Raw genomic sequence first — 15,292 nt, forward strand, 5'->3', positions numbered from 1 at the left:
TCAGTTACAGTGAGAAGTTGGCATATCAGAATCAAAATAGTAGTAGTAGTTTAGTTGCCAATGTATGAGTTTAGGCATTTCAAATAATAATGAAAATGCAAGATTATGGTTTATTTATTTATTAATTTAAGTGTATATTTTTGGTCTGTGTGTCTATTTACTTTTGTTTCTGTACATTTCAATGTGAAAATGATTGAGCCCCTACCATTCTACCTCTTTAAAATATTTTTAATTTCTGTAAATACAACAGAATATAAAAATGTTCAGATAATTAAAAAGGGATGGTTGATGTTAAAACATAGGATGGAGGATAATTGGATGTATGTTTGTAACAAACGGTTAATGTCCTGTATATCCCACAAAAAGGCTCTAAAATTATCTTTAAGGGTGAAGATTTTATGAGCGGCACTTGAAAGTAGCATTTTTAAAGCCATCACTTGTGTTTCTGATGATTACTGTTAGCAGTACTGAAACACACCGTGGAACTGGCAGCTGTATGCAGAGACTTGATCTATGTTTGGCTTATCAATCCTGCTGTTAATGATGAACATGAAAGTGGTTGTAACTTGGGGCTGACAGGCAGCTCTCAGATCAGCTGGTAGCAGCTCACCTCTCCCAGCTCAGATGGGAGAGAGTCTGTTGAATCATGCGTGTTGACAGCGGCGATAAACCACCATGGTAGGTACAATATGCGAGCAGAAGCTGTCTGACATTGCCCAGGAATGAATGGACCCACACTTTGTAAGCGGGACTGTCTGTGAAGAAGCTTAAAGTTGTGAGTATTTCGGGAGATACACTACTGCCCTCCCTCTCTCCCTCGGAAAGCCACATTCTCCAGCTTCTGGTTGAATCCAGATTTTCGCTTTACAAACATTTTTTCCGGACACTCGACGATTGGGAACATAAATGATGAAGTTGAAGCCCAACCAGACCAGGACGTACGACGGCGAAGGGTTCAAAAAGAGAGCGGCGTGTGTGTGTTTTAAAAACGAAAAAGAGGAAGAGGTGAGAGGGGTGTTTTTCCACGGTTGGAGTTAGTGGTTAAACGTTATACTACTAAGCTTTATTGTTGACAATGTTCCTTTTTTACTAAACTCTGCCTGGTCATCGTTAAGTATTTTTAAAGTTTACGCCATAGTGTAGGCCGATTTTCAGTTGAATGTTGTGTGCGTGACTCTGCTCACGTGTTTTTAATTAGTGAAACTAACCTGGCCAAAATCCAAAATACTTTACATATAAAACAACAAGGGGTCTCCCACTGCATTTACTGTAACCAGCACACAGCAGGAGCCCCATTATTTTAATTTCCTGTCCAGGAGGAAATCCAGATAACTCATAATTCATAAAGACATCCTCTCTGTGTCCTCCTGCCACTGCACACTGTGCTGGCTCAAGTATTGACATTGACAGCCTTGCACCCTCAAGAATGTCTGTGGTTACATATCTCTTCAACCGCTGATGCATTTTATAGATCTAAAATAGGATGTGATTATGAACTTTTGTGTCATTTTGGTATGTAACGCTCCTAAGCCATTAAATACCATATGTCATTTTAAAATATTGCATCTACATTCATGCACATTGGTGTTGTTGTCTACCTTGCACTAGCATCAGCTGATGTGGTTATTGTACATGATCATTTCCATATCAACACATGCTTTTGTGATCACTAATCCTTTTGCTGAGGCATCCTGCCACACCTCCACTCTGTTGCTGCTGCCTTTTATAGTATCCCATGTGCAATTGACTTAAACTGTAGTAAGTTCACAATGCAGTTCTGCAACCTTAGCCTGATTTATAATTATGAAGAATAAAAAAGGCTAAGGTTGCATGTTTTAAAAATTCAATATTTGTATCTGTCACACATACAGTGCACAATTCTAGCATAGAAAAATGATAAATAAACAAAGAAAAACAATGCCAGAATGAGCATATCATAGGCAATAGTGAATGGTTAGAATTATACATTAAAAGAGGAACAGATAAAGCTGCAACAGTATATAAATAAATGGCAGCATTGCTGGTATAGTATAATCAATACTTTGATAGCAGAATTAGCATATGCAGCGAAACTTGTCCCACATTGGCTCAGTTTGGCAGAGGGGTCGTAGGGGGGCTGGTTGGGGGGGTTGAGTGTTACACTGTGTCCTAAACACCAAGTGACCTATCAGCTGCAATTTATAGAAACAAGGTGCAGGCACTTGCTGTCCCCTGACAGATTTTCTTTCCTGCTCCTCGTGCTCCCCCCATCACTCTCTCTGTTTCACTCTCTGCTGCTTGTCTGTGACAGAGTGCTGACATCAACTAAAAGTCACTTTGATTGTTGTTGATTGCGCTGGCACATGATACAATGGTCTCATGCCCAACCGATCTGATCCTTCACTGTCACCATGTGTGCTGTGATTAGATGTGCCTCACGTCATGTGGTAACTTATCCATCCAGTCTGCATGCCTGCAGTCACTTCCTCAACATCAGCTGGAGTCCAGGAACAGGTCTGCAGAAAACATTTGACAGGGTGACTTCATGTTGTTTGTACTCTGAACAATAATGTCATCTGTTCATTTTCACCCTTTAATTCAAGGGAACACAACATAATGACTTACTGTGTGTTTATTCTTGATATCATCATAGTAGATGTAACTGGCATATGAAGTACTGTTAGTCATTATGCTGTAAGTATGCTCCAGTGTACACTATCCAGTTAGTAGTATAATGCAGTTAATAAGATGATAATCAAATCTGGGATTTTGGCTGGGCAAAATGGTTGAAACCAGTGTTTCTTTGATATTAACTTAATATTGAATTGATATATTGGGGAATAATATCAAAGTATATTTCAGAAATTGATGTAAAATCACATGGTAGTTTTTTAGGGTTGCACAATAAATGCAGTTGTAGTAGCTAAGTCCTTTTTTATCCTTCAAAAGAAAAAAACAAATCTCAACAATACAGTAGTGCATTATTTTCTGAAACAATATTGGAATGTTATACTGAAAGCTCAATTAGAAAAGCATCAGAAGCAATACTGTATTATTGGTTTGCATTATATTGTATAGAAGTTATACGTCTAGTCACTGTTTATTTATGTCCTGCAACAGCTATAATACAAATCTGAAATAAATAGATTAAAATATAACCTCAGTGTCTTACGTAATGAGTTGTTGATCACCTTAAAGCTGATGTTGATGTGAGTGCCGGGGTCATTCGCCTCGTCTGCCCAGCTCTTTTGTTTTCGTTCAGAAAGGCGACTGCTGATCAGTGGTTTTTGAAAAGCCTTTTGGCTGGGAGTGTGTGTGAGTAGCTGCGTACGTGGACGGGCCTACGTGTTTCACATGGTGTTTGAGTGAAATCATGCATGTGTGTGTGTTGTGTGCATTTGTGTCAGTGAGACAGCCACCAGTGCCCCCCCGGCCCTGCGCTGTCTAAGGGGCTCTTGCAGGGCACACTCCCCACTGCTGCTATTATTCACCTCCTCAACAACTCTTTACTCCACATTAATGTCACACAGAGTGTAACACTCTACTGGACATGAACTATATTGGCATAGCCCTTATTTTGGACTATTCAAATTACAATATAACAATCAGATTTCACTTTGACATTACAGGGTGTGCTAAAATCCTACTTAAATCTGCTGTACTTTGAGTCAATGTTTTAAGACAATATACATGAAGTCATCCTTTTTTGGAACTATTCTAGACTAAATAAAAACTAAGAAGGAATGAAATCAAGAAGGTGCCTTAAGGGATGCATCGTTCTTTTTCATCGTTAAATTGGCAATTATTTTGCACTTTTGTAATAATTGATCATGCAGGTTAAATGATTCCTAATGCAAATTGCTCTATTAAGAGTACTCCGTGACCCAGTGAGTTAACGATCTAACCGCAGGTTTAAGTGCGAAGGTGGCAACTGCAGATTGAATTCACTGAATGTGATATTACCTGACAGTGGAATAACCTGTACCTCCTAACTTGGCCTGTTATAAGTACATAAATGTTGACAGAGTGGCCTGTGTTGAGAATAAGTCACACGGTCCCCAGAGTGTTTGTTCATGCAAGAACAGAGACACCCACTTGCATTTAAGCCATTATATCAACGACCCAAAGCACGTAAACATGTGAACAGGAGCTGTTTGAGTTTTAAGTTTTAGTTTCATAGTGTGCTATTCATGACGAGGTTGAGTCCTGAGATTTCTTGAGGGATTTATCTAACTCCTCATAACGAGGTTACAGAATTGAAATACAGCCAAGCCAAGTCACCGGTGTGAAGTTTCACTCAAAGTATTTTCTGTGCGATGTTAACCACCTTTCACAGCCGTGAAGATGTTATCATTAGTGCTCTTCACTAATCTGCCATGCATTCAATGTCAGGTCCAGGGAGGAATGCCGATCCATTTTCAATATACCTAAATCTCAGCTGGGACATTGGTGTTCTATACAGTGGGGCAAAAAAGTATTTAGTCAGCCACCAATTGTGCAAGTTCTCCCACTTAAAAAGATGAGAGGCCTGTAATTTTCATCCTAGGTATACCTCAACTATGAGAGACAAAATGAGAAAAGAAAATCCAGAAAATCACATTGTCTGATTTTTAAAGACTTTATTTACAAATTATGGTGGAAAATAAGTATTTGGTCAATAACAAAAGTTCATCTCAATACTTTGTTATATACCCTTTGTTGGCAATGACAGAGGTCAAATGTTTTCTGTAAGTCTTCACAAGGTTTTCACACACTGTTGCTGCTATTTTGGCCCATTCCTCCATGCAGATCTCCTCTAGAGCAGTGATGTTTTGGGGCTGTCGCTGGGCAACATGGACTTTCAACTCCCTCCAAAGATTTTCTATGGGGTTGAGATCTGGAGACTGGCTAGGCCACTCCAGGACCTTGAAATGCTTCTTACGAAGCCACTCCTTCGTTGCCCGGGCGGTGTGTTTGGGATCATTGTCATGCTGAAAGACCCAGCCACGTTTCATCTTCAATGCCCTTGCTGATGGAAGGAGGTTGTCACTCAAAATCTCACGATACATGGCCCCATTCATTCTTTCCTTTACACGGATCAGTCGTCCTGGTCCCTTTGCAGAAAAACAGCCCCAAAGCATGATGTTTCCACCCCCATGTTTCACAGTAGGTATGGTGTTCTTTGGATGCAACTCAGCATTCTTTCTCCTCCAAACACATCTAGTTGAGTTTTTACCAAAAGGTTCTATTTTGGTTTCATCTGACCATATGACATTTTCCCAATCCTCTTCTGGATCATCTAAATGCTCTCTAGCAAACTTCAGACGGGCCTGGACATGTACTGGCTTAAGCAGGGGGACACGTCTGGCACTGCAGGATTTGAGTCCCTGGCGGCGTAGTGTGTTACTGATGGTAGTCTTTGTTACTTTGGTCCCAGCTCTCTGCAGGTCATTGACTAGGTCCCCCCGTGTGGTTCTGGGATTTTTGCTCACCATTCTTGTGATCATTTTGACCCCACGGGGTGAGATCTTGCATGGAGCCCAAGATCGAGGGAGATTATCAGTGGTCTTGTATTTAATCCATTTTCTAATAATTGCTCCCACAGTTGATTTCTTCACACCAAGCTGCTTACCTATTGCAGATTCAGTCTTCCCAGCCTGGTGCAGGTCTACAATTTTGTTTCTGGTGTCCTTTGACAACTCTTTGGTCTTGGCTATAGTGGAGTTTGGAGTGTGACTGTTTGAGGTTGTGGACAGGTGTCTTTTATACTGATAACGAGTTCAAACAGGTGCCATTAATACAGTTAACAAGTGGAGGACAGAGAAGGCTCTTAAAGAAGAAGTTACAGGTCGGTGAGAGCCAGAAATCTTCTTTGTTTGTAGGTGACCAAATACTTATTTTCCACCATAATTTGCAAATAAATTCTTTAAAAATCAGACAATGTGATTTTCTGGATTTTTTTTCTTCTCATTTTGTCTCTCATAGTTGAGGTATTCCTAGGATGAAAATGACAGGCCTCTCATCTTTTTAAGTGGGAGAACTTGCACAATTGGTGGCTGACTAAATACTTTTTTGCCCCACTGTATATAGTGTATAACAAGCAGCGGGCATTCAGAAACTAGCACCAATAATGATCTTGCAGTGTGCATGCTGATTTTTGAGTTCTTGTTTTTGATCAACCTTAGCTGTCAAGAGAGCTCGACTAACATGTAACAAGTTCGAAAGGATGCAGGAAGTATTCACAGGTCAGTGGGGTGCCAGATAGGGTTTTAAGTGACTGCATCTCTAGAGGGACGCCGTCCTTAAAAAGACCTAGCTGCATTTGATTAAGGTCAGTTACTAACACTGTGCCGAATTAGTTTGATCCGTTCGGATGAGACGCCTGGCCTGTCATCTTTTGTCATGTTTTTCCACCAAGTTTTGAATGTTTCATTGTTGTCTGTTTTTAAACCAAAAACTTTTAATTATTAAGAAAATGATTGCTGGAATGATTTAATACAATGGTTATTGTGGAGCTTTTTCAGATACAATCTTATCCTACATTCTATGGCTGTCCATCGTGATAATACATTGTTTGGCAACGTATAGTATAGTCCAGGGGTACTCAAATACAAATGTTAAAGGTCCAAAAAAATGTTTTTAATAAGACAAAGGTCCGATGATTACGGTCATTCAACATTTTAAACAATTGCAACAAGATTCTTAACACGAGGTTGCAAAAACAAAAATAATCTGTGTGCAGCAGTTTTCATTGTTATTGCGTCTGTGCTTGATCCCTCAGAGTCGCAGAGCTGCGCAGTTATGAATAAAGGCAGCCGCACCCTCTTTCATTCAGCATTCCCATCATTGCTTTATAAATGTCTTGCCCCCTTGTGTGTCCACTGAGGTTCGTCAGGCCCAACACATCTTCAACAAACTCCCCCTTTGCCTCATCATAAAAACTCACAAACACCAGCAACTGAGCATTGTCAGTGGTGCCAGTGGTCTCATCCACAGCTAAGGAAATGCACTGTGCATTTTGTATTCCATCACAAAGCTGATTAATCAAATCACCAGCCAGTATTTATGTTCTTCTGGTTGCTGTGGAATCTGAGAGGGGGATTTGCTTTATTTGACCTGTTATTTCCTCTTTTTGTTTGCCTTCAAACATGGTCTCCATCACTTCAGTCATGCATTATTTTATACTTCAGTTATTATCCAGTGGAAAGTCCTTACCTACTGGCCTAGTTAAAAAAAAGTGGTTACTTTTTTTTGGCTGGGCAGTGTAGTTTTACACACCGTCTTATTTGACTTTCTCAGGACTTAGAACAGTTTTTTGGGGGCAGACCCCCACAAAGAAAAAACACGTAAGGTCATCATCTTAACAGTTTTGTATGCTCATCCCGTGAGCAGAGCATCATGTCTATTACAGCTGAATGCCGCGATTACCATTTTGTTCAGCAAAACGCCTCACCAAATTAGTAAGATCCAAAGCTTTAGTGCGTTTTGATTCAATGAACAGCCATTGATTCAATGTACAGCCAAACTTGACAGTCTCTTCTCTGTCATTGTAGACCGCAAATACCTCATTCCTTCAGTACTTAGGTCCGAATCAGTCTATGGTCCGAATGCTTCTCGTTTTGCGCCGTACCGTTCAAATGAAATCGCCGCCAATCATATTTCAACGCTCGCGCCATGGGTTGACGTGCGTTACAAGACGTGTGTCTTGTGCTGCATTCACTTGCACTCGGACATTAGAGACGTTCTCTCATAAATGTCCGATGAGCCACAACTTTTCTTTCAAAACAAAGCTGCCAACTGGGGTGGCAGCGCCTATTTTTAGGGTGGCAGTTGCCACCCCATGCCGCCCCGGGGTCCCCGGTAGGTGAAACTAGGCTGCTAGCTACAGTACAGATGCAACTAGATGAGCTGTTAACTCTCGCTCTGACTTTTTTTTTTTTAAACCCACATTTTTCCCACCCGCATTCCGCGAAGACCCGCCCTACTGTGCCTCTGATTCGCAGAGTGTTGGTGGGGGGGAAAAAACGCTGACGGGATGCTGAATGTGATTGGACCAATGCATTGACAGACACACACAGACACACACAGACAGACAGACAGATAGAGCGCTGTTTGTACACAGCGGAGAATTTTGACTCGTTGCGTTGTCTCAAAAATAACACAGATAATACAGATAATACATATGAAAAGTATAATTTCGCTCAGAGTCCAGAGACAGTTGTCGTTCGGTCCGGATCCGGACCGGAGTCCGGACTTTGAGGATGCCTGGTATAGTCCATCTAAAATATTAGATATTCCCTAAAGGTGTTGCTTTCATTATATCCTTTTATGTCAGACAGAAAAACTCTCAGGCAGGAAAAGTGAGTTTGGCTTAGGTGTTGAGAACTACAATTAAATTAAAAATGTAATTAATTTAATTAAATTAAAATTAAATGTAAATGTTACTTCATACCCATTAAAGTAAATATTTGTTTGTTTATCATCAATATCTACTTGTGCTTTGAATGCAGGAACATTTACCACCGGTTACTGGTTACTCTCATCTCAACTCTTATTTAGATTATGTGACAAATAACAGGACATGCTGAGCAGCCCAATCCACACCGTGGTCATATTGCATTAAATAAATGAATTGAATGACTGGCATGAGATGCTAGATTTTTTATATGGATCCTGCTGAATGACTCGCCCCACACTCAGCTGCCGCCAGACACCTAAAGTGATGACCGAGTCTAAACTTGGGCATGCCGTTGGCGTGTTTCTGGCACCCTGAACTCTGCCTCAGGGACCTGACCAAGGCCTTTCTTATTGGCAGGTGCTTCTAGTGAGCAGCAGTCGACATCCAGACCAATGGATTGTGCCAGGAGGAGGAATGGAGCCAAAGGAGGAGCCCTGTGGGGCCGCCGTCAGGGAGGTGTACGAGGAGGTGAGCTCATCCACTGAAAAAAACAGAAACAGGCATCATGTAACTGCGCTTATTTTATTATGTGTTGGAACTACTTTAAAGCAACCAGCAAAACATGTCCATAGTGTTTTTGCATGTGTATCTACAGATTGCAAACACGTTACATGCTTCCAATACACTTACGTAAAGTTTTGAGGTGCTTTGAGGATTTCAGATTCAGAATAAATGTAGGTGAAAGTACAGTAGGACTTGGTTGTTGTTGAACTCAACTGGTTGAGGGAATTTCCAACATGTGAGTAATGAGTCAGCTGATCAACAGCATTGCTCACACTAGCTGTGTTGTCTAAAAAGGAAAGTAGTAGATCAACAGGAGTCAGAGTAAGGACATTGTGAATTAGGTAATTTCATGTCTTCAAAAAAAATCTCTGCAACCTACCACATGAATATGAACGCATGAGTAAGAACAGACTCAGTCCTACATTGTTTGATGATAGAGTTGACAACTCAAAGCAGGCTAAGAAGTCGTTGTGGCTCATTATGCAATTTTTCTGAGACCCTTTAATGTTACATTACACTAGAAAATTAATTGACAACATTGATATGTTAAACTAAAGGCACAGACCAAAATGATCTTTATCATAAACATAAAGTGAGTATGGCAGCCATCCTTGAGAGTGAGTGTTGTCATGGGTTACACTTTGAGATCCTCCCGATGTGTATGGATCCAGATGATGGGTGGAGATATTTACCCGTGATAGTTGAACTACACGTGCACTGTTCTGTAGTTCAGTGAAGAAGGTGGCTGGTCGTTGAACTCCAGTGCGATGTGAGTCCCTGCCTTGGATAGAAGTGTGCTGACAGTTTTGAAGTATGGCAGTGACATTTGGGAACGGGTTTCCAGTTACCCACATCCTGTGCCTCCCACACCAGACATGCACCTGAATATAGATGAGCTACAAACCCACTACTTGTGGCAAACTAACAATTCAGAACGTCATGTTTAATACCCTGCTGTCACGATCAATGTTAGTGTGATTGCTATAATCTGTGCAGATGTGACATTTATTTATCTGATCAGGAGAGGTTGATTGTCATTTCTTTCAATAATCACTACATAATAAAGTGTGACATGTTGACTAAAGTGAATGGAATGTACTACAAATACAACTTGGATAAATCTTTTGTGGTTCTTAATTACAAAGCTACAGCATTCAGGTTATAACAGGCTGTGGCGCATTGGACTAGTAGGTTGGTGTTGGGATCAGGGGAGCACAGGTTCAAACCCCACTGCAGTCAGCATGTCGTTGTGTCCCTGAGACACTTCACCCCAAATTGCTGCTGTGGGGGGGATTGCCCACAGTATTGAGTATGTAAGTCGCTTTGGATAAAAGCGTCTAACAAGGAACATGTAATGTAATAACGTGATAGACACGGCAAGAGTCAAACAAAGCCGTGATCTACTGGAGTTGTCTCCCAGCCAGCCACAGCGACACTTTTTTTAGATAATTAAAAATGTAGTATCTGTCTAGCTTCATCTTCACTCTCTCATAGGATAATCTTTTTGCTTGAGAACAAATGTTTGTGGTCAAAGCAACTGTCATCACAAGGTGTAGTTTGTTTTGAGACCAGTTAAACAAAAAGTGTTGTTGGAACATGTTGTAAAAAGCCAGTATGTTTAGTGTCCAGTCAGGAAATGAAACCTATTTTGTAAAGCTGACTTTTTATTACTTTTTTTTCCTCCTTCCACTAATCATCTGGAGACCCTTTAATTTACAAACATTTTGTTGGTTTTGCTCCTACAAGACTTGCTATAAATAAAGAGAAAGTGAAGTCAGCTCTGCTTCTCTTTTTGCTGTACCGACTCTCTTTAAGATCCCTGAGAACAATATCCCAGTCTTTTGAGATGCATTTATCATATACATTGAGATGATGATAGCTAAGCAACATATTGTGTAGCATGTTGAATGCGGTTTGATGACTTTTCCACAACTAATTCAGTGGTCATAGTTGTGTACAAGTAAATACAGTAAGTCACAGACTGTGCATAAACAGGAATGGATGTCGACTAGCCCCCCGGTCTGTCTGTCCTCCTGTCATTCAGACTATGTTTAGGGCTACCTATGCTGCCTCACAAGTATGTGGCGATGCTGGGATAGTACCCTGCTGAAGTTTTCCTGTCCTAAATGAGACAAATATTCAACTGAGAATGTGCATACGTATCAGAACAGAGCGAGCTGTTCCTAGCACCAGGTCACATGGTCCGGCTGGGTTGCAGCTGTAAGGAAATATTGAAGTTAGAAGTGCTTCACAAAGATTTCATCTTTATCGAGTACTCGATGATTTACATCATGTTATGTTTCATACTGGTGACTAACAACGGAGTGTGGTCACTCTTGATGAGTTTTCTTTCATGTGTGTTCAGGCTGGTGTGAAGGGAAAGCTTGGCAGACTACTTGGGATTTTTGAGGTAAGCTTGTCAGACTATAGAAAAATTGTAATAAACTCTCACAGGGCATAACATACATTATATAATTCAGTATAAAATCCTGTATCACTTTAGCTAGTAACCATGATATAACGCCAATGTATGCTTCATGCTTTTTGTGCCAGTCCAATTTTACATGTTTAGTATGTCGAGACATCTCTGCAGCTCCACCATACTTTTAATTCAGAATCATATTTTGCCTCCAAAAGATACTAAATTTGGAATTTGCACTATTCCATATTGGGATTAATATTCAGATTACTTTTGCAGCCCTAGTTAATATTACATATTTTATTGTTTATGACAGCTTGGCTGGCATTGCGTTAATGTTTATTTCTGTCCTTTTATATAGTGTCATTTAAAGTTCCTTTTACTCTTTGCAGCAGAATAAAGACAGTAAGCACAGGACATACGTCTACACCCTCATTGTGACGGAAACACTGGAAGACTGGGAGGACTCTGTCAAGATTGGTAGGAATCCACGTTTAAGTCTCTCTTTTTCATTGTATTACTGATAACTGTTAAATAAATGATGTTGCAAATATTTACCTAGATACCAAGCCTTTTGCAAAAAAGTATTAAAACAAAAAGCATTTAATTTAGGGTATCAAACCCCCTACAAATTTGGGTTGGGGCAAATTGTAATATATTTGTATTTAATTTCATTACACCAATGACATTTCTGTGCACAATCATAATTCACAAGATATTCTGACTCTCAATCAAATTCTTAGATTTTGATGTCTCTTTGAGGATAAGGACTGTTGAGAATGACCGCTGGGGCCTCTTTTGTAAACGGAGAAACTGAGACACATACTTGGCTATGAAGTCAAACCATCCGATCTACTTTGTTCACTGTCCTAAAATACTGACAGAAAGAATTGAGCAACAACTAGTCTTCCTAAATGGATAACCACTGCATGTGTGCTTCATTACTATTTGTTTTAAACGTGTATTACATTTCAAATTATATGCAACTCAAAACTGTAGCTTTTACTAACTTTTGCCCTTATAACTACAGTTCACCAGGGGAGGGGTGTTTGCTGTGCACAGTTGTTTTTCAGTTCAAATTCAAAAGCTTTTATTGTCATTGTACAGAATACAGCAAGATTTATAGTTACTGCTCCAGCAAGTGCTTTAAAAACAGACATATTAAAAAAACAGATTAAAAGGTCTGACAGTTACGACCAGCAAGTACTGCACACAGCTTCGGATCGTCATGTAGATGACCAGGATTAATAAATGAATAAAATAGAATTATGATAAAAATATATATGATAAATATTACAGTATATACATAGAGACAGACCATGGTTATTGCACAGTGGGGATATGGGAAGTTATTTTTGTGTGTTTTAATGTTATTAAATCACTAACTCAGTTATCATCACTCTTCAATGCCCCCTCCTTATTGTCCTCTGTTGCACTGCATGTTTAATTTTTTCTCTCCCCCTCCACTGAGAGGCCAGCGTTGGCGTACCTCAGGGTGTCAACATATAGTGGTTGACCCCCGCCCCTCCCTCTCACGCCACCCTATGATAATCACAGGCCATGTACAATTCCTTGTTTGAGGAGTACAATTGGAGGAGATGATGGGTTTGAAGCTAAAGTATAAATAACTCCCAGCTGACAGTTTACTGGACACGTTGTTTTATTGGAAGGTGCTTTTTTTGGAAGGTTTGGTGACATGGGGTCTTCATAAACATCAACTAAAGGTCAGGAATGTACATTTCCACTCTGACTTCAGTGCTGCAACATGTGATGGAGAGTTTACCCTTGACCATGTTGTATGACGTAATGGTTTGGCAATTTAAAGTTATTTTGCCTATTGAGCAAGCTTCCTTACCACTCCGGTACAGTCTTACAGTAGCACTGCTAGTGAGTTTTATTATATAAGGTAAATATATGTAAAATAATAATAATTTTATTATTCATTTATCTGGCGATTGTTTTCTCAATTTCCTTAAGGCAGTGTCTTTGTTTTGTCAGTCTAAAACACCAAATTAAAAGAGAATCTATTTGAGGGCTTTTTTCTGCAATTCCTTTCTGAGGGATTACTTTTAAAATTAATCAAATTTTAAAATAATTGCTGATTATATTTCCATCCTTTTAATTTATTAGATGGCTCTACGTAATACTACTAGGTCTTGGGTTTAATCCCAACAACACCAACCATTAGGTATAATCCATATTTGTTGACAAACTGTCCTTGAGCACATCACACTTCTGCCTGTTGATTGGTCCTTGTCTTTCCCATGTTTCACAGGACGGAAGAGGAAGTGGTTCAACGTTGACGAAGCCATTAGAGTGCTGCAGAGCCACAAGCCTGTCCATGCAGAGTACCTTCGCAGGCTCACACACACCTGCGGCCCGGTGTGTAGCCAGAATAACAGCAACACCCCGAGCTCCCAAGTGACACACAACAACACGCCTCATTATGTTGCTCAGATCTAGCCGGCAGAAAGGACAATCACCAGCAGCAAGCCAGTTGTTCTACACTGGGATGGACATCCGGCCAAGACCTCTGCAGTGATTGCATCACTAACGAAGCCTCTTAATATGTACAGTATGGACTTCCTTTAAGTTTAAAATTTGAAACTCATTTTGAGGTAGTGCCAAAATGTTTTCCAACCATATTTAAGATTTTACATGTATTTTTTTTTTAATAACCATCAACAGCTATTTGAGCAAATGTGTCCTTTTTAAAGCGTTCAGCTTTAGACAGTTTTTCTGATTGTGCTGCTCATGCAATGTGAATATCTGTTTAGGCTATATTGCTGAATATTTGAACAGCAGTGCAAACAAGTATTTGGGTGGTCTTAATGGGAAGCGTTTGCTCTTCGAGGATGTCATATCCACAGGGACTCAGTGCCAAAACATGTGTATAAATTAAATGGCAAGGTTCAGTTTCTTTTTTAAATGTTTAGACACTTTAAGGCAGTACAACTGAGCTCACCTCAGTATAAGTCAAGTCTTGTGAGGTAGTTTGCCTAAAGAGAGCTGAGGGCAAAGTCTGATTTGATACAATAAGTGTGAAAAAGCTTGCTCCTCCTATATTCACAAATGTACACGTACTGTACACACAGTATTATCTCTAATCACTGGTAACAGCGTAACACTGTAATAAAGATTAGGTGAATATCTGCAAACCAGCCACCATAATGAAATGCAGATTTCAATAGTTCCTTCTCAGACAAATCTTAAAGTAGTTCAAATGAATGTTGTTGGAATGAGAAGCAATTCATACAGTTATAGAAATGTAAAGTCACCATATTCAAAATGTGTATTTCCCAAAGAAAGAAAGAAAGTATTTATCACATACTGTATCTTTCAAGAAATAATACTTATCTGCATGAGACACTATTATTAAGGGCATTTGACAAATGTGAAGTCCTGTCTGGGAGGGTTTTAAACTTTTAACGCATATTTACAGTGTGCTTTACTCTGATTCTTCTAAGTGCCTTAAACAATTGTACATTGTGTTTGGTTTTTAGATACTGCACACACACGAGTGTCTGAACCAGCCTCTCATTTATCTCAGCTGTGGTTAGGTTTAAACAATAGGATGTTGAAGGAAACATGGAAATGTTGTTACAATTGAATGTGCAGTATTTAATATGAATTGATTGCATTTATTTATTTATGTTTAATAGGGAAATACCCCCTCCCGTCATAAACAGGAAATTATGACAGGAACCATGACAGGAAGTCATGGTCAGTGTGCCAGACGTGTTTTTGTCGACACCACAGAAAGAGATGAATGCAGTTTATTTTCAAGAACTGGCTCTTTTATTTAGTGAGCATGGGGAGGATCAGTGATAAGCCTTTTTTTCTATGTGTGTATGTGTGATTGGAATATTTTTGCAATTATGCTGTATATAAAACATTTAAATAAAAAAACGTCTATTCATCCCCATTGCCACAGTGTGTTTATCAGAGCAGTA

The 15,292-nt window shown here is 39.7% G+C and overlaps 1 protein-coding gene and 1 long non-coding RNA gene across 4 annotated transcripts; one reads left to right on the forward strand and one right to left on the reverse strand.

The window, feature by feature from the left end:
- The first annotated feature begins 540 nt into the window (after positions 1–540).
- nudt4a (nudix (nucleoside diphosphate linked moiety X)-type motif 4a) lies at positions 541–15,259 on the forward strand. 3 transcript variants are annotated; one of them, XM_079684722.1, is made up of 5 exons: positions 541–1,005; positions 8,774–8,884; positions 11,286–11,330; positions 11,735–11,819; positions 13,615–15,259. In XM_079684722.1, the coding sequence occupies exons 1-5, from the start codon at positions 907–909 to the stop codon at positions 13,800–13,802; spliced, it is 528 nt and encodes a 175-aa protein (XP_079540848.1). In that variant the 5' UTR covers positions 541–906; the 3' UTR covers positions 13,803–15,259. The 3 variants fall into 3 exon arrangements, with proteins under 3 accessions (XP_079540848.1, XP_079540847.1, XP_079540849.1); XM_079684721.1 differs by having other exon boundaries at positions 546–1,005; positions 11,732–11,819; XM_079684723.1 differs by having other exon boundaries at positions 589–678; positions 11,732–11,819.
- On the reverse strand, positions 8,770–11,228 carry LOC307041362. The gene is made up of 3 exons (XR_013808722.1): positions 9,613–11,228; positions 9,047–9,206; positions 8,770–8,897 (listed from the first exon to the last, which is right to left on the reverse strand). It is a non-coding gene; the product is annotated as an uncharacterized lncRNA (long non-coding RNA).
- Positions 15,260–15,292: the final 33 nt, after the last annotated feature.

Source organism: Notothenia rossii (assembly GCF_949606895.1).
Source record: "Notothenia rossii genome assembly, chromosome: 5".
Classification (NCBI taxonomy): Eukaryota; Metazoa; Chordata; class Actinopteri; order Perciformes; family Nototheniidae; genus Notothenia; species Notothenia rossii.